The sequence below is a fragment of the Ceratosolen solmsi genome, unplaced genomic scaffold, assembly GCF_000503995.2.
Source record: "Ceratosolen solmsi marchali unplaced genomic scaffold, CerSol_1.0 scaffold43, whole genome shotgun sequence".
NCBI lineage: Eukaryota > Metazoa > Arthropoda > Insecta > Hymenoptera > Agaonidae > Ceratosolen > Ceratosolen solmsi.
In genome coordinates this window covers 5553282-5577675 of record NW_011948431.1, presented here as the reverse complement: position 1 = coordinate 5577675, position 24394 = coordinate 5553282, and the positions used below count along the sequence as shown (strand labels likewise).

The following is a 24394-nucleotide window of genomic DNA, read 5'->3' as shown; positions in this document are numbered from 1 at the left end:
TATCTATCGTATATACGCAATTTCATTAGCTTTCAAATAAATTCTCGTTTCTTTTATCATATCTTTGACCAGTGACACGAAAGCTTTTATGAATTCTGCTTTGTTTCTTACGCCAGCAAATACATGTGGTGACCGTAGATTAACCTGTCGGTTAACCTCATAAAAGGGGCTTTTTTTTTTTTCGTGCTTTTTTTTTTTTTTTTTTTTTTTTTTGTAATATATATATATATATATATATATATAAACAAGAATATATAACATTATTTTATGATATAATTAAACATATGATACATAAGAGCGACACGTCAATAATAATTAGTATTTAATCAAACGAGTCAAATGAGTAATACGTAGACTCCCGAATTCAGTCTTCGAATATCAAAGTTATCGCATTTGGAGAGAAATAAATTCCTAGAATTTCATTAAAAAGTCTTGATTTTAAGATACTCACACGGGACGAAATTCCGTAGCTTTTCACGATCCCTCGTCCCCGGAATCGTTCGACTCTATAGACACATTGTTGGCCCGAGGCTTTATTAGCTTCCGTCGATTTAAAAAGCAGCAGGACTGAACGCAGCAATTACCGTTCGATGTTTCAGACGTTGACCGGCCACCAATGCCAGAGGATTCATAAAGGATCGCCGGTAAGATACAAAGGCTCCGTAGAGCACCGGTAAGAGGCAAGGGGCTCTAGGAGTTCGCGCGCAAGTAGGCGGCAGCAGCATTTCGTTGTGGGTCCAATCGTGCTGCGGCTCGCTGCAGATATCGCTCCAGCTGACCTGGAGGCTAATCGCGTGTACGGCCGAGGCGGCGACATAGGGAGCGAACTGCTGAGGATGCTGATGCCGGCTGCCGCGGGCCTGAGCGCCGTCGGCGCTCCCGGGCCCGAGGACCTCGTCGGGGGTCTCGGGGCCCTTGCCGGCGCCACGCCACAGCAGAAGGATACTACCTGGACGAAGCTCTTCGTCGGCGGTTTGCCCTACCACACGACCGATAAGAGCCTGAGGGAACATTTCAATGTGTACGGAGACATCGAGGAGGCGGTCGTCATTACCGACAGGCAGACCGGCAAGAGCAGGGGCTACGGATTTGTAAGTTTAGATTCGGCATTACGGACTTTACACTTTGATTGCATTGACTTTGGTGTTTTTCTTTGTATAGTTGGGTTGCTACGTCGAGACTTTTGAATGGGGATTTTCTTTTTTATTTTTTATTATTTTATTATTATTATTATTATTATTATTATTATTATTATTATTATTTTTATTTTGTCTTCTCTGGATTATGTGTTGGCCAGTTTAACGACACAAATGCTCGATTATTATGCTTTTTCTTGTTTCGGTTGCATAATCACAACTTTGATAAATTAAGACAGCGATTCGAATGATTTCGTCTGCTTATTCTCGATTTTTGATATATAATTATTAGCCTTTAATAAGCAACTACATAAAGCGAATTATTATTATTTTTTTCATATATCGCGATATAGAGGATTATTTATCGTTTAATAATAAAATATGAATAGTAGACGATTGGCTATGATTGTTTTATCGAGTATTTGTATTGGAAGCCATTCAAATAATAACATATTAGGCAAAGAACGAAATTCCAATTTTCTGCGATATTTTCGGAATAGATAGAGGGAGGTTATTATTAATAGAAAAAGATGATCTGTTTATCTGATCGGTAAAGACAGTTGACTTAAAATATAATTTATATTGGCCAAATGAGAATCATTAATTATTTATGTGACTATAGTTTAGCTTTGTCTTTTCATTATTTATGTGACTAGAGTTTAGCAGACACATCGTACGACGAATATATCGAATAGTTACGTAATAAAATTATTATTGATCTTATTGAAAAGAAAAGAAAAAAATTGTGTTTATCGATTGTTTTACAATTGCTCGAAAGTAGTGCTCCTTGTTACAGAATAATTCAGTTACAATTGTTATATTACGCGATAATATACATTTGTTTTCATTTATAAGCCAATTGTAAGGACTATGTATTTAGCGGAAGATTAAATAAAAAATTTAACAAAAATTACGTTGAAAATATTTCGTAAAAGATGAATATGTATTTAAGTAAATTCTTATAAGAAATGGGAAAGTAAAGGATTGTGTACAATCCAGTGAAATTGCACATTTTGTATTCGTCGCTGATAGTTTGGTAATTCCGGCTGATAAACCCGATAAAGTTGAAAATATACCTGTACGTGCCTATCTTAAGTGTTTATGAAAATTTAAGGGACTGTGTGAAAGCCACGATTCCCGCTAATACAATTTGTCGATGTCATTTTCGTGGATAGAAAAATTTATTTAACGGACAATTTCTTAATTAGAGAACAAAGTCAGCCAAGTTGACGATTGCTTTCTACACAGGTGCTTTTCATTTGTAAGTATTGTAGTACGCTTTGTTTGCCGATTGCCAATTAAAACAAGTCACATACAAAGCTGTGAGAGCACATGTAATATAATTCCCTAAAATAGATTCCTTCGATTGTACAAACATGTGGGGATATGCCTTGTTAACTGCGCCGTCGATTATTATTTAGTACCGTTACAGCATGTTTATTTTTCTTTTTAATTCTCATTTTTACATTCACATCATCGTTACAACCTTGTTTCGCATATTATTTGTAAATCACATCCATTCGGCAACGATTCGACGACTCGAACATTCGTCGCTGACGTTTTGAAGCTCCGAGTGCGCCAAGAGAGCACAATAAAAAGTATTATGAAAACGACACGGCAACCGCGTACGTACCTTCGTATGTTTTATCCATGCGTGTATGTATATATTTGCCCATAAAGAAAAGAACCTGCGGCGAGCGTGCGAGTTTTGGCTTATCTTGCGCGAGGGTATGCATAGGTGCGATAATATGAAAATTCAGGTTTGGAATATGCGCGATGCGAGTCCACTCGAACATGCCGATGAAAGGAAATACTTTTGGAAAAATGTTCTTCCTTCGCCTTTCTTGCGACACGCCGAGTATACGGCCCATTGTATTTCCGTTATCACGCAATTGGATATGAATTTTACATTTAATAAAATACTATATTAATATCTTTTCCGTTCTTTGAATTTTCAAATAAGTGGGTCGAATCGCTGTACAGTCGTGCTCTTACACTTACCACAACACCTACGTTACACGCTATACACGTTATACGCTTTTATAATCAGAAATCGCTTGATCATAACGTTCCTATTTTATTTTTAAATAAATAATTTCGGACGACAAATAATAACTTAGCGTTACGATTTATCAATGCCGCGATAAACAGTACACAATAAACACATGATTGAAAATTGTTCAAAGTGGGTGTGGGGGGGGGGGGGGGGGGGGGGGTGGTGGTGGCGGTTAACGCACATGCGACGTTAGATTTCACACGAAGCTTAGACAATCACTTAAGGTTTAATCATTTAGGCGAATAAAACATTGGAGTATTAAATTTTGATATTACATCTCTATTGAAAAGTTTTTCTCTAAATGCTTTATTTAGCTTTTTTAATTTAGAATATTTACGAAAATGTTAGCTAGAGTAATTTTATGAGACTGGTACACGCGCTTTATTATTTACCTTAGATGCTTTTTTTTTTCTTTTTTTTTACGCTGCTTAGAAGCAGTAAGAGCCCGTTACGACTTGACAGTACATCCTAACTAAAAGTTAACTCTTAGTTATTCACGTGAAATTTATAAGGAAAATAAGCATGACCGCTGCAAAGTGATTAGCTTTTGAAAGTAGATATTTTATACGTAAATTTACAATAATAGCTCAAGAACTGTACCATTGCTCGTTATGCAATTATTTTTAGAAAAGCCGGCTTAGAAAGTACTGTCAAAATATAAACTAAATTAGGTCGTAAATTTCTTTTAGCTTGCGTTCAGTTTGCGTTTAGTTTGCGTTTAGTCTGCTCGCAAGCCGAAACGGCATTTTAAAGAAAAATGTGCGCAGTGCTTTAAGTATCCGCATTTTTCTAATGAAGCGAGACTCTCTCGTCGTTTCGGCCGCGCAAGCACCATTAAAACTTGTTTTTCTCTCTCGTATCCTTACGTACTCCCCGATCATTTCCAAGCAACGAGTAATGTATTCCCGTGGCTCTTAACATCGCCAACGTTACAACTAACGTCATCCCAATCTCGAGCTTACGCGTTGCAGCTCGTAATAATTCTCGGATTAGCGGTGACCCTTGAGTCGTTAATGGGTAAGGCGCGATCGAGGTGCTCGTACGCCCCTGCGCAAAGGCTTAAATAATTGAATTGGCGTCGGGGTGAAGTACGGCGTTGGGCGAGGATAAAAAGTGGGAAGCGTGTCGTTATTAAAGCGATGCTCTTCTGGTTGTGTGCACTCCAGGTGATCATGGGAGACAGGCCGGCCGCCGAGCGCGCCTGCAAGGACCCGAACCCCATAATCGACGGCCGTAAAGCGAACGTCAATTTGGCGATACTCGGCGCCAAGCCCAGGGGCAACCTCCAAGCGGGTGAGTATCTCCAGCTTTAATTACATCATCTGCCGTCGAATGTCTGGCTTTAACACCTGTGATCTCTCACATTAACTGCTTTCTCATCCGTTCCTACGATTTTTGTGGAGCCGGTCTTCCCTCGCATGGGAGTGACGCGGGGGTGGAGCGCCAGGCCCGAGACTCGTTTTTTTTTGTTTTTTTTTGTTTTTTTTTTTTATGTGTTCTTCTTGTGCTTGCATAACTTTTACGTGTGTGAATATCACGTGTGTGTATGTTAATAATCGAGGCATTTTTGTTTACCTTTCTTACTTTCCGTGTTCAAAATCACTTCTCTAATGCATGCATTTACGTAGCGAAATTTTATCTTTTTGGTGTTTAATGCTTAGTTTGCTTTTGCCAAATGTGACTACGCGTTGGCGAGGATTCCACTAGTAAAACAATAAACCGTTCTATCGTGATTAAAACGTTTGCTCCATCGCAATATCTACGTTGTCCTCATTTGGAAAATCAAGTACACATTAACCATTTTATTGTTAATGTAAGTTTTCAATGTATCGTGTGCGTGAGCGCGCGTGTGTGTGAGCTTGTGCGAACGCTAGAATTATGTATAATAATAATACGCATATAAACAAATTTTTACATTTTAATGTTGCACATATTCATTAATATCAATATCAATAATTTATAAGTCTACCATTACTCAATAACGTCAATTAATTTTGACCTATAATTTTTTTTTTATTACAAGCGTTTTTTACTCTTTATGAAAATTTATCTTTAATTAATTTACAAAGACATAATTTATAATTTTTAATATATATTAATCTAAGGCTATCTAGCGTTGAGAATTTTCTTTACGCAAGCTTATGAGATTTTTTAAACTTTAAATATTATGAAATAAATCGATGGAAAATATTTTGTTCACGCATCTAGATTTTCTTTAGATTTTTCATAATTTCGAGGAATTTTATTGCACACTTGAAATCGACGATAAACGTAATAAAAAATTTTTTTTCGTTTTGCCGCGTTATAATTTATGTAAGTGTTTGGGTTGGTTACGATGAAATCAATGAATTTTTTCTCAAATTCTAGACTTTGCTTACATTAAAAAAGTACATTATACTTATTTCAGAGCTGAAAAAGAAAAAATTTGGTGAATTCTTATTGTCTTCATATTTATGTTAAATATTAATGTTTACGCGACTTGGGTAAAAGCCACTATCATTCAATAATATAAATCTCAAATCATCGGGTAATGTGTGTAGCTGCTTTATTTGAAAAAAAAAAAATAAATAAATAAATAAAGAAAAGTAAAATACTGTCCTGATAACGTAATCTATCTTGTTGAATATTTTGTCGCAGTGTCAATCAAAATACTTTGATCTCTCTCTTCCTTTTATTGCTTCTCACCTTCCCATTTTTTTTTATATTTTTCTCAAGTTTATTTTCGAATCTTATTGAATTGCAACGCGTCTCTTGTGTTTTGGCTATTATAATCAATGACACGTTATTGATATTAAGCCAAAATTGCCACGATTGATGACGCGAAATCCTTGTTTAGGAAGATATGATAAAGCTAAAACTTGAAGAATAATTTATGTATTATTTTTATTACATTCTGGAATTTTTTGACAATTTCAAACCAATAGTGTAATAATGTCGATATTTCATTTAAACATTTCACAATAGTTTGATAAAATATAATTAAATATCGTTTTAAAATGTTGTTACTTTAAGTTTTTGTTCTTTATAGCAGCGAGTTAAAAGTTTGAGTACTTCTGTAATTAAAATCATTGCTTCTTTAGGAAATTAATTTTTTACTACACATTTATATTAAAAACATAAAAAGTTGTGAATAGCATTGAATCTCATTGAAAATGATCGACATTTAATCATTGTTTAAGTATAGAATTATACATACGAATAACGATGCTCTATTTTTTTTTTATTTTTATTTTTTTTTTTATTACAAATGATGATTTTATTCGTTTAGGTTTTTTTAATAATAGACAAGTTTATCGATACGCTCTACTATTCTTATTATTGTATTGATTCACATTATTTATCAATTAGTTGGCACATTGTCAATAATCAGTTTTATGAGGGGATATGTCGAGGCTATTATCAGTACGAATATAAATTTTTTCTACACGAATTTTCTACAGATAATTTTAGTTAATTTTATAAAAAAATTTAAAAACTATGTCTATATACAAAAATTAATAGCTCACAATTTATGCTATTTAAGAATAAAAAAATATAATACATAATTTTTATATAATTTTTTTTTTTTTTATTACTGTTATGTTTTTTTAATAAACAAAATTAACTTTATCTTCCCCGTTTCCGTCTCAATTTCATAATAGCCTCGTCAATGTCTCAACGCGTTAAAATGAATTATTAAACAATGATTAATCGTTGAAGATTTCTTTGTTTGTCTGTTATTTTATTGCACTTTCTTTGTTAGCATTATCGATAAATTTTAAACAAAGTAGAATTAGTCATGCGTGCTATTTCATTTGTCTGCATAAACGGAAGTCTTGTCTCCAGAGCACCCGATAGGAGAGCATCTGATGACTATTGGATCAAAAAAGCCGGAATCAAAAAAACTCAAAAATGACGTGAAGCGCAGATGTAAAAAAAATTCGAATGAACGAATTTATATCAATCGTAATTTTCATCAATAGACTGAATTTCCTTTTAACTTTGTTCCTTTAATTGCTCGCGATTTAAAATCCGTATTAATTTGTGACTAGACCAACCAATTGGTGATTAAATTTATTATCATATTATGTATTAATAGGATCGAGATTAACGTAATAACTCAGCATAACGGAAACAATCGCGAAGCTATCACGGTAATTTATATAAATATGACGGATGCCAGCGAAGACGTCAATCGTAATAGGAGTCGTGAAATTTCGGTTTCAGCATTCTGGCAAATCGGGAATACTTAAAATATTCCAAGCTAACTTTACGCAATGATGAAAACAAACGGAGTGCTCTGAATTCCACAGAGCAATGCGTGGATTCGCGCGTAATAAAGAAAATCGTTTTCTCGGAGCATTAAGCGCAATTATTATTGCTTTCGAGGTGCGGGCCGGCAACCAAGACAGACATTTCTTTCTTCTTATTCGTGTGCCCTTAGTTCTAAAAATGCGCCACAAGATTTGCAAGACGTCTACTGAGTAGGAAATATATAGAACAACCAGTATGGAAGGAAGACGATGACGATGACGACAACGACGACGACGACGACGACGACGACGACGACGACGACGACGACGACGACGACGACGACCACGACGACCACGACGACGACCCTTGCGACATTAACGTATCTTAAAATTAAAACACGTGGCGGGTTGAAATTAGTTGAAATTTTTTACTTCAATCATTCATCATCATTTTTGAACTTTTGTATAATTACAGTGCCTCTTGTACATTCATAGTGTTAATTATTATTGTACGCTTGTGTAATTTTGGAATTAATACGAATTTTGAATATTAGCTTTACCCCCATCAGCCATTCAATTGCTCCAAACATATTTATTTGCAATTATTGTTAACTTCATTTTATATTCTCAAAATATACGGTTCATTTTTTATTAACGATAGAGCAGGCTTCGATATATAAAGTTTTGCTTTCATTAACGACTTAACACCTTCTGAGATATATACGAAAAGAAATTTTTTATCAAAAATTTTACTTTAGCGCTACGAGAGCGCAAAAGAGAATATCTCAAAATAAATTAAATTTATGAGTACGCGAGGCAATATATAATGGTATTCTTTAATGAATTTTATAAAAGCTAATAAATAAATTATGGCCTATTCTGGATCTTAAATGAAACATTGTATGAATATATTATTATTATTACATGTGATTAACGTCCACAGTTTTAGATGGCTCTTGACGAACTTTTATCGTTCATTGTTGTATAAACTATGCAAGATCATCATTAAATGTAAATCAAAACAAACAATAAAAACTTATGAGAATGATGTATAATTGTGATGTAATAATATGCATAAGAGGCTTGCGTAAACATATATGCGTGCAATGATTTTCTTTTTTATTTTTCATTTATAGCATTTCCATTCGCCGCTGGTATTCGCGCCGGATATCCCGCAGTTCTACCTGGGCAATATGGGTAAGTTTGTTTACATTGACGATAATGAATGCTCATAAATTTTAAGTTACGGTCAAAAAATAAGATCCTCACCTCAGCATACATAGTTTCTGATTAAGAAATTTGGATCAACTGTAATTGTGTTATTTTTTTGTTGTTCGATTTTAACAAACATTTTTTTTCAGAGTGCGCCGATAAAGGGATATTAAAGACAATTTTTCTCTCTTTCAAATAATTTTTTTTCTTCTTTTTTTTTCCTTTCTAGTTTTGATTAACTTTGTGTTATTTAGTATTATTTAATTCGCCATAAGCTTTATGTTCTATGAATGTTGAAAATTGTTCAAATCGTTATATATATGTGTGTGTATGTATGTGTGTGAGTGTGTGTGCGCGCGCGCGCGCGCGCATATATATATATATATATATATACACGCATATATAGACATGACTCGATAATTTACGTTTTTAATTGAATTCATCAGTTTCCGTTTTGAATTTTACAAAGAGTTGACATGGAAATTTTATAAATCAAGTTGCTTATATCATTTATAAAAAAACACCTGTAAAATCTCTCATAAAGTTTATGATATTTATAAATATTATATTTTTTGATATTTAGATATTTTATAATAAAAATTGACTATTAAATGCAAATGCGACATGAAAATGAATGAAAAAAAAAAAAAAAAACAAAAACAAAAAAAAGAAGAAAAAGAAAAAAATAAAATCTTTCTAATAATTAAGCCATGACTATCACAAATTTTCTTAAATGTGAATAATGTATAACATTTCAGCATCCTGACGCGCAGCTATAGTCTCGGGAGTTGCGTTACCTGAAAAAGCTCAGCGATGAATTTGTTACAAACAAAAAGAAAAAAAAAAGACTAAAATGATGTAGTGAGCAAAAAATCAAAAATGAATTTAAGGGCGAGAGAGATAGAGAGATAGAGAGAGAGAGAGAGAGAGAGAGAGAAAGAAAGAGAAAGAGAGAAAGAGAGAAAGAGAAAGTAAGACAAAAGAAAGAGTGAGGGCAAGGGAGAGGAAAATGTCGCGGCACACGCACACGTAATACGAAGCCAAGAAGTACCTACGTACGAATATTTTTATTCTTTTCGTATTTATAATGCCTTATATATACATATTGCAATTTCTTATTAGTTGTGAGGATCGTGATTTATATTTTTTTTTTTTTTGGTTGTGTATAATTTTTTTATTTTTTTTTTAATTAATTTTTTTATTGTTTACTTCTTTTGTTTACTTTACATGAGATGAAGTGGTTGGTGATTGATATTATAATATTCTGACTACTTATTACTTTTGACATGATTGAGATTGTTGAGAGATTTGGAATTTGTTTGTTACTCTCTCTCTCTAAAAATCTTTTTTTTTCTTTAAATAACTTTTTACACGTTTTTCTTTTCTTGGTCTTCTATTTACCTCTTTTTTTTACATTTGTTTCTTACGTTTTTGTTCGTTGTACATGACACACTACTCTCTTTTTCTGAAATTTAATCAGCATAATACCAGAATGATAATTAATTATTTAACAGCAGTAATTGATTAACGGCAGTAATAATAATAATCAATATTAATTAACAAAAGCGGCATGAACGGGCGCCGCGTTCTCGTCGATTGTCGCTCCCTGCGTTTTTTTTTCTCCTACCGCGAGCTTACGCGGGCCTCTACTCCGCACGAGTGTAATGGTAACGAGCCGGAATAAACGTACTTGACCCACTGTCAATACCCAATCGCCAGGTACACTACAATCGCGGCCGCCGTTAACGCTCTATACTCTCGTATTTGGCTTTTGTCACTCACAATTTTTTTTACTTTTCGGCGCGTACGATCTCGCCCCTTCTCTTACCTCATTTACCTTAGACTATTGCCTAGTCGTAATAATTCACGATCTTGTCTGTGTTTTTTTTTCTTTTTTCATTTTAAACTTTCTCCGCACCTGCATTATCACAAAGCTCATTGCGCGTGTTTCACGATAGATACACATTTGCGTGTCACACACGTAGTTTATCCCATTCGCTTTTATTCCGTAGCGTGCTATAGGAAGGGTTATTCTTCGTGTGCTATATTAATATTATTCTTTCTCTCTCTCTCTCTCTCTCACACACACACACACACACACACACACACACACACTCTCTCTCTCTCTCTCACTCACTCACTCACTCACTCTCTCTTTCACTGTCTCTTCTTCTCCATCATTTAATTTACTCGTTAATTTCTTTATTTATATATTTATTCGTTGATCGTGCAAATATATATATATATATATATATATATATATATATATATATATATATATATGCGGCGTATATTTTCGAAACGGATATAAAAGTAAAGTACCGACGATCGAGCATTGTTATACTTATGATTACATTGATGATTGTGTGAATCGAAATGTTTTTAATTCGCTTGTCTTATCGTATTTGAAAATGCCCGGAGCTCCGAGTTCCGCGCTCGGGACCTATTTTCTCATATTTTTCTTCGTTTCAATCTCGCCCGTATTGCTTGAGCACTCGACGAGAAGACACTCGCCGCACATCATCGGGGACCGTTGTAAGAATATTTATCGAAGCTGCGAGAGAATCGGGTAGTTACATCATTAACGGCCTACACCCGTCTTTTCCTATATGTGGGTCAATCCTAATGCGGATATCGGGAATGTTTAACCTGCTCGCATTTACCTGCGTGAAAGGCGATATGATGGATATCGTTTGTCGAGACGCGGCGATATCACGCCGCTCCGCTCCAGCTAAATTTTACACACGATGGGCGTCGCGACGCCGCATCTCTCGAAATCCACTTTTCGGCGTCGCTCGACTTGGCAGCTGGCGATATTTGTGCATCTCGTTAATCAGTCTCGCGTCCTCTTCGCCCCGCATCGTCCTCGACTCGGCCCGCGTCGACAAGCGGAAAGACGCGTCTCCGCCTCCCTTTTCATATTCCCTTATCGCCGGCTCATCCTTCTCACCGAATTAGAACCGCAACCGCGCGCCGACGACGAACCCTGGCATGTGCATCAATTTTTCAGTGAGCCGACGTCGTGCTTACCACGCTCTTTACTTCCTTCTGCCCCCCCCCCCCGATGCCATCCTTCCAACATACCCGTCTTTTTCGTCCATCCTTATTTTTTTTATCTCTCTCTCACTCACTCTCACTCTCTCTCTCTCTCTATCTCTATCTCTATCTCTATCTCTATCTCTATCTCTATCTCTCCCGTTTCAATGACGTGCATCGATTTTCATTTCCCAGCTCGTTTCTATTAACCAAACGCAATCATGGGATAAAGTGGGTAACGCGCGGTAAGTGACGGTCCTCTAGGAATATTTCGATTTTTCTGTCGCGCAGTTTGAACGATATCCATCTCGTTCTATTCGTGGACATATTTGCGCCTTTATGCATGTCAACGTGTGCGTATCTTTCGCTTTTAGCTTATTTTACTCGTTGGAGATTTCTCAAGTTGTAAAAGAAATTGCACTGCAATTCACCATGTCGCGTACGTTTCCTTTTATTCTCGTTCGAGTGAGTGGCTTCGCTCGACACTTTTTCGGCCTTTACAAAGAGACCGAACCAGCGTCATTGTTTAAATTTTAAGAAGCTTAAAATAAATTTTCCTTACTCTTCCGAGCGAGCATCTAAATCGCGCGCTCCATTTTTATTCCCTAAATGTAAAATATTTAGTGAATTGGTCTTGTCAAAGCATACGTATCGTCGATTCCTATAATGATAATCTTTGCTATTATGTGCCTAGAAGCGGAGGCATCGCTTCTAATTATTTTATTAAAGGCGAAACAAACATTCGCTGCACTGGAGCAGCAGCAGCAGCAGCAGCAGCAGCACATTATCGTCCGAGTTTACCAACTTGCACCGTTGATTTATGCAAAAGTACAAGTTTCTCTCTTGCTCGCGTGCGTTCCTCGTAATGGAAAAGAAAAGAACGTGTAACCCTCGATAAGAGAAGCGAAGAAAAGCTAATAACGCGCAGTCCAGACAATAAAACTCGTGCGAATATGAATTTCCATTCCACGAACTGACTACAATGTCTCGTTTCACGATAACCCCCGCGGGCAGATGTACGCCGAGAGCGGGACGAGAATGAATAATAAGCTTCTAGAGGGAGATAGAGCGATGAGGCGAGAGTTTGCGAGCGATCGATCGAACAACGCGTATGTATCGGCATCGTGACCTACAAATGTGCGATCACTTCTCGCGCAAGCCTTAATAAATATAGAAATTCATTTTGCGACAGGGCAATAACTATACTTCCTTATCGCACTCGCGTATGAGGCACGCAGTACGTCCCGTCCGTCCCCGTGACGCAGTAGAATTACACGCCTAACCTTTAATGATTAATAACCGGTGCTGTGGTGTGTGTGGTGAAGGCTTACACTACACTTATTGGTGTCGCTATTGGTGTTGTAATTTTCTTTCTTTTCCTCAACTTTTTTGTTGTTGTTGCTCTTGTACGTGAATATACATAATACATACGTACAAACGTACATAAATACGTACATACCTACCTATCTACCTACCTACCTACCTACCTACCTACCTACCTGCCTACCTACATACAAACATACATGCATACATACATACTACACACATAAATATATTTTTGTTTCTACTTTTTTTTTCCGCCTTATATTGTGATTTTTAAAATAACACAAGCGCGGAATTATAATTGTAGCTCGATAAGGCAGTCGTCGTCTGTGAAGTATTTGCTCCAATGGGCATACGACAAAAATTGATACCTTGCACGGATAATCTTATAATTTCTGTGTGTTTGGTGTTTTCTTTTTTTCAATTCATTCATAAATTCTTTAGGTTGTCCGTAAAATGTACATCATATAGACGTTACATACGTCATAACTGTCTTGTTAAATTGCATATTTAATGACTACTATTGTCTGCTTACTGTAGGTAAGGTAAGGAATTTTAGTTTCGAAATACCTAGTTTTAATGAATATCGTTTTTATTGTTTTAATGCACTTGAATATATAAGAAATAGTTTCAGCTAAAACAAAAACTATTTCGGCTAAAAATACTCACCAAGTATATCTAACATAAAAATAAGTATATGTAAAAAGAATAAGAAACCAGTGAAAAAAGATTTTATGAAGATTTCATAAATAATTTTAATTTGACAATATTAAACAGTATTTTAGTGATATTTGCTGTTAATTAATTGTTACATCGTAAAATGTTTGCTCGACTTTATTTTATAGAAATACTAAACTAAATGTAAATGCGCTCAATAGTATTATTGGACACGAAAAATTCTCAATTGCTACTATACAAGAAGACATTCCGTAAAACATGAATCCTGGTGTTATATTACAAAATTTTTTTTTTTAAATGCCACGTATAGTTTATATATATATATATATATATATATATATATATATATATATATAATAATAATAATAATTATTATTATTATTATTTATTATCGGAGTTGACATTTCTAAAATAAACGGTACATAAAACTGAATACAAGGCATTATTTATTTAAAAATAATAAACCATCGTTTGACCATTGCTTATGAAAATACGAAATGAAAGACGAAACGAAATGAAGTAGGAAAAAGTGAATATTTTACACGAAAAAAAAAAAAAAGAAAAAAAAACTAGTATTATGTAATTTCTAAAGGTCTCGTTCTTCAAAAAAATTTTTCAATAAACGTACTGAAATAAAAATAAAGTATAATGCATAACATATACAATGAAACGTTCTCTTACGCAAATAGTAATTGGAATATTGTAGCATAAAGAACTATTTGAAATTCCCGATGAAATAATATTTGGGCCGAATAAATTTTTATAACTTTGTTTGCCGTCCTGCGCGATCACGATCAAAGCTCGTGAAATTCAACTTAAACAAACATAAAGGAGTAATAAATTTAAATATGCTCATGCATGGATTTAGCGAATTTGGGGCCAAAGTCGTGAAGTCGGACGAAACGTCGATTCGTTAGCAACAAAATAGGAAGTAGGAGCCTTTGAGGCAACGTTATCGCTTCGACAAATAAAATCATCGTATCTCGTTATTTAATTTGCCTACAATTGGCAATCGCAATAGATAGTAATAATCTGTCGTTAAGTGATTTTGTGTACGTGCTTGCGTGAGTGTGAGTGATTGTTTTTACGCACACTTTAGAGTTATACGTACTACCTCTTTATACACTTGGCGCCTCAATTTCGAACGAATACGGAAAATCTTTTCGTTCGGAGGTGGAAAGATAGTCACGATTATTACGAAGCCGATCTAAGAATAAGTGGCGGGATCGTGGGCCGCGCGTGCGCAAAGAGGCACGTCTTGTAAATACTGGCGATCCCCTTGTGGCAAGTGCATTGAAAAGTCGGAGAGTAAGAGGCCCGGAAAGCGAAGCTCCCGTTCCGGGCGGACGACGCGACGCATCCGCGGCTCTCCAGCGCCCGTGAATTATTAATAAGCTAACGACGGTGGTAGGTTATTAGGCTCACTTTCGGTCGAACAAGCGTCATAGACACAGACAGAGAGAGAGAGAGAGAGAGAGAGAGAGAGACAGACAGACAGTCGATCCACCGTTCGCGAAGTGTAATTCAACACCGGGGCGTCTTGAGCGTGTCCCTCGGATCGCGCGACGCATCCGCCCCTCCCGAAAAAATCGCCATCTTGGAGCTTCGGCAGTAGCAGCCGCTTCTTTCCCTGGCTGCGGTCCAGATCCGCAGCGGCTTTATTTAGTCTCCACCTGTCCCTGTCGCGTCAAATGCGCGAGGCTCCTCATTTCCTCGCTCTCCCTTCGAGTTCCCCTCGGCACTCCTCGGCACTGGCCTCAGTGCGCATTGTTCCGATGGCGCGTTAACGATGCGAGGCTGCCCGAGAGCCAAAAGACTTCGCTAATCGTCTTTAGGGACATCGGCAAAGAGGGAAGCGGCGTCTGAGGGGGGGGGGACTCGACGACGACGACGACGACGACGACGACGACGACGACGACGACGAGAGGAGCGGCGCTTTATTTAATTGGCGCTGCTTGGGCGGATGTTACGGTGGGTTGGCGTTAGCTTGTTTATTGCCGCGAGAAAGGACGGGATTTTAAGTGCCGTTCTTCCCTACGTTATGACTGTTTGATATAAAGCTTTAGACGTACTTCGTTGCCGATGCTACACTCGTCTCCTCCGTGCCAATGAAGATCGACGCGCGTGACATGTGATGTCGCTCCTCTTACTTGGCGTTGCATTCATAATTTCATCGAGGTGCTTTGATATTTGAAAGTCGTGAAGCGGCGAGGCGATGATTATTATGACGAACGTTATTCCAAAGAAGTTTCACCTGATTTTCGAGCTAACTTTTTGTTTTTGTTTTACTCTCTTGGTTTTACCGAGGTCCTTGGACTTGTGGACAATTCGCAACATTTCATTGTATTTCGTAGGCTTTTCTTTTCTATTTTTTTTTTGTTTTTGTTTTTTTGTTTTTTTGTTTGTTTTCAACGGTATAATAAAACATATGTAATAGTAGAGAGTTTCATAAATGTTGTCCTGCGAACTTGAAAGTTTTCTTTACTATTCGGATATCGTTCCAACACAATGAATTGATTTGATTTCTCATCAAAGAAGTTTTTCAATTTTTCGAGTAATAATAACAACAACAACAACAACAACAACAACAACAACAACAACAACAATAATAATAATAAAGAAAAAAAGAAAAAGAAAGCTCGCAAGTGTATGTTACGCCAGATTTTACGTACATTTTCAATCAGGTGTGTAATTCAAAGTCTCGAAACTCGCATATAAATAACTTATGAATATTTAGAACACCAAAATTGTCGATCGATCGCTCGTGTCCTTGGGAAAGGGGCACACGAGATTTCCAATAGACCAGAGAAACTTAACAAATCGGCACACTGATAGACGATAGGACATCTGTTTTCAAATATTTGCTCACTGCCAAAATGATCGAAGAACTCTACTAAAGAGCAATATATTATTAGCTATGATTTCGTATGAAAATGTCTATTAGGTATTTCGAGAGCGAACGTTTTACTCGGCTAGCAGTTAATTAGATACCTGAACAAATCTTTACTTTCTCGTAATTAGTGTTTATTGTTAAAGTAAAATTGAATGAAGACGTATTGGCGCTATTTGGGCTCTTAATTTTCGAAATACGACCGATAGACAAATTAATAGAAATAAGATAATTTGCTTATTGAGAGAAAAATGCCTGAAAGGCGAGTTGATAAGCACATCAAATTGAAAATGAAAGCCCTGGTAGGGGAAAACGTTTGTGTAGCAATAATTTTCATTAGCATTTACAAAATAGTCTTCGACTGATTTTCATTTACACAAACATCTATCTATTTAAAATCGAATAAAAGTATTACATTATTACGTAAATTATATCTTTAAAAAATAATCAAGAATAAATAATTCCGACTTTGTAGTATCGATCTACTATATACTCATGCATAATATTTACAGTATTTTTTTAAAAATTTACTTCGACTTATTGAGATTCGTGATACGAAAGCAAATAAAACATGTTGTTCGTGCTTCGACATAGTTGTTATCTATTTAAATAAGTAATTTTTTAATTACACGTTTTCTTCGTACCCTCGTAACTTCAATCGTAAAGTACATTTTATAACTCTTAATTTTCATAGTTGTTTTTAAAAATATTTGTTATAATGGATAGTTGCTGTATAATAGATTATTGATACTTATTCCATGAACAAAACAATCGAATAATTCAATAATACGTTTCTTATGATACCGCTTAAACAATTATCTAACATAAGCGAATTGTAATTAATGAATTAGAGAAGGTAATATACTTCGAGCTTCACCTCATTATTGCGTTTTAAATAAAAATAATCCCAACATACGTCAATATTTATTTCATACAATGGAATTAGTAATATTCTCGAATTCCATCATTCTTTAAACTTTAGCGATTCTATAAATTAATGTATATTTGTAGTCGCAAATTTACACATATCTCCTTACTTTGTACAAGTAATGTTTAGAGAGAGAGAGAGGGGGGGGGGGCGAATCGGTTCCATCTTCCGTTGTCTCATGAAATTTTTATCTATGAACGTCACACGCGTGTTTAAAATAACGTCGAAGAAGTGTATAAAATCGGCGTCGACAGTCATTTCTTCCATGGAATGGCCGCATTATGGCGAATGAAGAAAGCCTACGATTCCTTTTAGCATGAAAATTTGTAAAATTCTTTTGATACTTCGACGGCTATAGGAGTAATCCACGGACAATAATAATAATAATACAATCATTTTACTATGATATAAATATATATATAAATAGGTCCTAAGGTTCTCTCGTACATTTCGAGAATGTGGACTCTCGCTTCCTCACAATTTTCGTTCAATTATGTGACAAATACAGAATCTCGAAAACAGCGTATTTGCAATAATTTCAACATAATTCAATGTTAATCCAATTGTCTAGTAAAAATGTAATAATTATTTAATCGTCGCAAAATCGTACGATGACGGATAAACTATGACAATTTTTCTATACTCAAATAACCGTTTTCTTAATTTGCTACATTTGATTATTTCCATCTTTTTTCAATGTTATTTTACTCGTTTGACTATTGCAAGGAACTTTTATCGCCGCCAATTAACCAAAATAATTGATATTCGGCTTTACTTTTGCTATTTCAAATGTAAAGGTAATTTATCGTTGTTATTATATGTGATTTATAATGTCATAATGTTCACTTTTAAAACTATAATTACCAACGTTAAGATTCTATATTTAAGAAACAATTATGGCTTCTAAAATGACAGACGATCCCTTTTTTCCAAGTAGAAATCTTCGCTTTAAAAAATCGTTTTAAAGAAATGTTTGATTAATTTATCGGCTAGAGAGCGAAATTACTACGGCATTACGGGGCCACTGCATGCGTGCCAACCGTCACAAGTGTCATCTATCAACAACAATAATTACCCCAAAATTACCCAAAAATATAAAAAGTCCAAAGGAAGTCAATAATAACACTTTCATTAGATCGATCGATCGTGTCCTGTTACGAGGAGACTGGAGAGCGTATCTCCTACGTATTATTCGTTATTCGATCGAGAATGTCCATAAAGGCGCCCAATTGGTTATTATTCTTTTCACTTGCGCTACCACTCGTGACGCCCGGAAGAAATCTGCGTAGAGTCGATCTGCGCACGAGCATCGGAAGTGGGAAGCGACCGCGGGGGTGTGAACCGCCTCGCGAGGGTCGATCGGAGGGCGGAGGAAAGTCCCGGTGCGTCCGGATTGGCGGATCATCTCATTGGATTATCCGCTCGCGCCGGCGCATACTCCCTTGGTTCTTCATTGTTGACGACGCGCGCAGCCGGCAACTTTTCCACATTCACCAGCTGTTAATGAAATTCGTGTCGTTTGCGCCCAACCGTTATTAATGCGTAGATGCGCTTCGTAACGATTTTGACACTCCAAGTGGCGACTTCCACCACTCGCATGTGATTTATACGAGCGATGCGCGTCGTTACAAGTGTAGTGACTTCAATTTTGTAGTGGAGAACTTTTATCGAATTGCTCGATCGTTTATCAAGTCGTAAAGGCAGAGAGAGAGAGAGAGAGAGAGAGAGAGAGAGAGAGAGAGAGAGATAGAGAGAGAGAGCCAGTTAGTACGGCTGGCTTTTTGAAAAATACTTTTTACGAGCCAAAAATCGACAAGTTATTTTGTTAATTTTTTTATCTGCGAGATAAGTTTTTCGAGGTCGAGATATTCTATATCTGCAATATATTGATAATTGCGTACATATATTTTGATCTAGTTGTTTCGCTCGTCACCTACCCCCGGTTTCTCCTTTACCACCAATAGTAACGTACACAGGGATACTTAGCATTATTCGGTTATTACGTCATAATTCATTTACTATTAAATAATCTTTTGTATCGTCGTGTAACAATCACACTGCAAATTACTCAATTTAAGCTTATCGCTTTATAGGTTGGAAGGATAATTTTGTGGATACGCTATGGGCTTTTTATCTAGACGTTGCTTCACAATTATTCCAACGTAAGTGTTCACTTCGTGGAATATAAATCAATTGGTAAGAGGAAAGAATAATGTAAATTGAGTTAGATAAGCCATTCGATTCGTTATATAATCTTTTCGCCATTTGTATAAGAAAGCATCGATAAACAATAAATGGCGTATACGTAACTTTGAGAAGGATATTCGCACGATGCCAAAAGAATAATCTCTCAAGGAGAAGTTTATTCTTGCAAATCACGCGGTATTTATCAAGTTTGGAAAATAAACTCAAAGTTTTTTTAAGCTATCGCAATTTAAGCGACCTCGAAGACCAATTCGCCCAACATACTCGATTCATCAATCGAGACAAGTTACTTTGTACAAGTAGCTTTGTCGGTTCATAATAATACTAACGTAACGTAACGTAACGTAACGTAACAACAACAACAACAACAACAACAATAACAATAACAATTGCAACAACGACAACGACAACGACAATGACAACGATAGTTTTAATGAAAAATATAATTTTTGTATATTAAGCAAACAAAGTCCTTCTACCTTTGAGCGGTTGGTGGGACACCGCAACGCCTTTCATGATAATTATTAAATGATAAAGAAAACAGAGTAACGTTCGTAGTAAGTCGTTAAGTTAAGCGACACTCGCTACTCCGGCGCAATCCACTTGAGGCGACGGTGAGGCTCGAGGGTGCCCCGATAAAAACGACCGACCGCCTCGAACAACCTCAACCCCCCACGGCTTACCGAGACTCGCGCGCGCGCACGCGCGCACGAATGTGTTTATATGTTTGCTCCCGAGGCAAATTACGCGCGCTCGCTCGTCCGCTAATCGCGTAATAATTTAGCCGCAGGTGCGCGCACGCGACCGCCGACGAGTCGTCGTTCTCAAGCCTTCCACCCACATCGTCGCGAGACTGACGTCGTGGCACACGACGAGGAAAGAAGTCGCTCGTAAAAACGCATCTTGAGCTATGCAATTAGTACTACGTTGAAATTGTGCCTCGTAATTAGCGAGGCGGGAGTGAAAAATTAGAGATGCCTTGGTCGCAAGCCATTTTCGCCCTTCGTTGAATTGCATCGCAAATGTTTTTGCGAGTGAGCCAATTCGCTCGCTCGTAGTGCATTGTCTTGTATAAGGTCGCATTGATATTAATTAGTTGGATAGCGAAGAATTAACGTAATGAAAAAGGCTCTTGGGGGCCTCGTTGATTATGCATTAATGGATTTTCTATGAGCCGCGGAATATTTACAAGCGAAAGTCGGCAAAGTATCGGGCAAAGTCACGTACGCGGGAATCACACGTGGATGTTTATCGGCCATCCGGGGTTTTTTCAATAATTATGACTCGTGTTTCGATACTGCAAGTCATAATTCCTCGGCAAAGGCGATCCGCTGTTATTTCGCCTAATCAAGTCGAAATGTTTGCCAGGGAGGTGAGCGCGAGTAAAGTAAGACTGGGAGGGCAATCGATGGTGTAATGCCTCGTGACAATTCGCAGTCGTCCCTAGACTCTAGCGATTGTTTATACATTGGCCGGCACCCCCGCTTTCGTGAAATTGTCCTCGGCATTAATGGGGCCCGGACAACTGCTGGGCTTTACGAGCGGATAAGGGTTACGTGCCAGGGTTGCAAATTGAGGCTTTCTGGGACGCACGAGATCGCAATCGGGCCACCGACAGCCACTTTGTTCCGGAAATCGAGGGCTACACGTTCATGGGACTCCCTGCACTTCAAGGACTCGAGTTTGATTCGCATAGTGGGGTCGGTGTTATGGTGAGGAAGATTTGGGGGAGGGGAGAGTATGATAGAGTCACTTGGAAATTCAATTGTACGTGGGGATGCGTGCGGCGGAGTCCTTGGACTCGTTAGGATTTTTCCAATGGAAAAGGATTTCTTTCTTTCCTTCTCTTCGTTCCCATATCGGATGATATTTCATTATAATTCTCTTATTGGCTATATAAGCGTCAAGACAAGCCAGATAAATTGCCCCAAAAACAATTTCATTTATATTAATATATAATTTTATTCAAAATATATAACTAATTGCGCGTACCTTATAGCACAATACCAATTACATTGTTTACATTTCGAAGCTCGTCTTTCTCACGTTTTAAGACATTGAAGAGTTAAACCATTAGGTGTAAAAGATGAATAAAAAAAAAAAAAAAAAAAAAAATAAATAAATAAATAATAAAAATCAATAAATATTATTTTAAATATCTCACCAGCAATTTAAATGACGGCAGGGATTGTCGATTTTCTCAATCTACAATTAGAAAAAAAAACCTACAAATTTAAAATATGCTTTTGACACGGTTATTGTTAGGAAACTCGGTTAATTCTTAGTCCTTCGGATCAATATGTATTTACAGAGAGGCACTTACACTCACGCAGAGAGAATATCGTTGGTTAAATTATCATTGGATTTAAAATTTTTTCCAAAATCTGCATCTATTCTTATGTAATTGGATGGACGAATAGTGAAGATAAAATAAATATGAATTATATAGAAAAAATTTTCGTGAACCAAGTAGGTTGCATCGTTCGATTCGTAATTTTATTGAAATTACCTTCGTTGCATTCGATCAAAGGCAAAAACAAAAAAAAACAAATAATCAAAAAAAAAAAAAACAAAAACAAAAAAACAAAAAAAAAAACAAAAAAAATAAGGGAATTAGGAACAGGAAGCCAATGTTCAACATCCAAGTCAATAACGTTGACTAGTAATTTCAGCGTTAGCTCGTGTAAAGGGAAAAATCGCTTGGAAAGCGGGGGGAGGGAAGTACGAAATAGTGTTTCGTAGTTGTAGCCGGTCGATCGCAATAGCCTTCGTACGGAGACACGCGAGTCATCCATAATGTAGTGGACGAGCACCGAGATGCGATAGGAAGATATATTCGATCGGCTGAGTGGTGGTGGCGGTGGGATGGTAAGGGGAGGGTGGGACGAGGTTAAAAAAAAAGAAAAAAGAAAACAAGCTAGAATATTGTCCCAGGGTTGGGGTTTGTGAATTAGCCGAGAACGACTAGAAGCTTGTAATTGCCTTAAGGCCGCGTCAATTTTTGGCAATTTCAATCCGATCGATGAACGGGAATTGATCGACGCGATAATCAGAAGCGCGAATTAATCATCTCATTACGGATTTGAAACTAAAGCGACGACTTTACGGACGGTTAAAAGCTCGATGGCTAAGCAGCGCTTCAATTTATTACGCAAGTATTTTTCGCTTTCTAAACAAACTCATAAAGTATAACGTTTTATTAGAAAATGTGAATTAAAAAAGCAGCCGTAAAATTTTATTGTTAAGCATATATGAAATAACGTGTAAATAATAAGTAAAACATTGACGAGCGATTGTAAATTAACGTCAGCTGACGGTTATTGCTAATATGGCGTTGTAAATTTATACGTTATTACTATCACACTGACGAAATAAACGTATAAATTATAGTTCGGTCGTTGCTAATGATTTTTAATTTTATTTTTGATGGGCGCGAGTTCCGATTATTTGCTAGAGAAATATGTGCAAATATCAATTGATATGTCATCGAAATTTTATTATATATAAGGAATATCGTGAGTGAATATTTAACTTTGCCCAATTTACTTTTGCTTTTCATAATCTTCTGCGCATCTCTGGTTTGTTTTTTTTTTTTTTTTTTTTTTTTTTTTTTTTTTTTTTTTTTTTTTTTTTTTTTTTAGTTAAAAAGTAATTTTATAAAGTTTCCGGTTACGATGTTGTATAGGCTGGATGAAAGTTGGCATTCGTAAGAGTGCGATTAACATGTTTGTTGTTAATTGCTTGTGCCGCAGCTCGAAAGATCCATTTCTTATACGAATGGTATTAGAGATCCTTCCAACTTTTCAAATATTTAGATATTCCGTGGTGAAGAAATTGGAACAAAATTTAGAATAATGTTGTTGTGTTTAGTTGCGAAGATATTGTAAGACACTTCGTCTGATTGTCGCAGTTAAAGTTGTTTCGTTGTATCTCGCTAAGAATTAGCCTGGTTACTTATACTTTTACCTCATCATTTCCGAGTAAAGAATTACTGTCGTTATTCTCTTTAAATCAGTGCGAAACCGAATGAATTATACAAGTCCTTTTCAAAATAAATTTTTTATTAACGGATGCGGAGTCGCATGTGTGACGCTCGTAAAGTTACTTGCAATAATGTTGCCTTGTAGAATAAAAAAAAGGTGCTCGCATGGCCGTGTTAGACGAATCTTTTCTTCACTACATAAAAAAAGCAACTTGGATTCGATAAGTCGAAGAAATACAGTTTATTGACGCCAAGTTCGTAAACAAATTACGTTTGGAACATGTGTGTGCTTACACGGAGTTCATCTGCAATTAAATTCCGTCATCAAGCTTCCGAACAATAGGTTTTCCAAGAAGGCGGCGCCGTTAATTTCCCGTTTTTCAAAAGATCTTAAGGAAACGGAAACGTTTGGATAAAATTGTGACTGTGAACTGTGTCGCTAGTCATGTTCCCTTCCCTCCCCCGCCCGTCGCGTTACATTTCCTGTCGGATATATTGATTTGTTGCGATTCGTGCCATCGATTGCGTAAAAAATAAGGCGGAAAAGAGTTCAGGGCCGCTCTCGAGAAAAGTGGTAATTTGTAAAACCGAAGGAAAAGCGCCATTGTTGTGTATATTGGGACGCGGAGATAAAGCGAGAATGAGAGAGAGGGAGAGAGAGAGAGAGAGAGCGAGTGGTGGTTGGATGGGTGGGGGGGGGGGTAAATTCAAAATAA

At 36.6% G+C, this 24394-nt stretch overlaps 1 protein-coding gene across 2 annotated transcripts in view; it reads left to right on the top strand.

Moving 5' to 3' along the window:
- Nucleotides 1-600: 600 nt before the first annotated feature.
- LOC105364234 (RNA-binding protein 24) overlaps nt 601-24394 on the top strand; it is a 34089-nt gene continuing 10295 nt past the window's right edge. For both annotated transcript variants that reach the window (XM_011502121.1, XM_011502120.1), the window contains exons 1-3: nt 601-1091; nt 4359-4485; nt 8561-8621. In XM_011502121.1, the coding sequence (XP_011500423.1) occupies nt 837-1091; nt 4359-4485; nt 8561-8621 (443 nt within the window). In that variant the 5' untranslated portion in view covers nt 601-836. The remainder of the gene's footprint in view (nt 1092-4358; nt 4486-8560; nt 8622-24394) is intronic.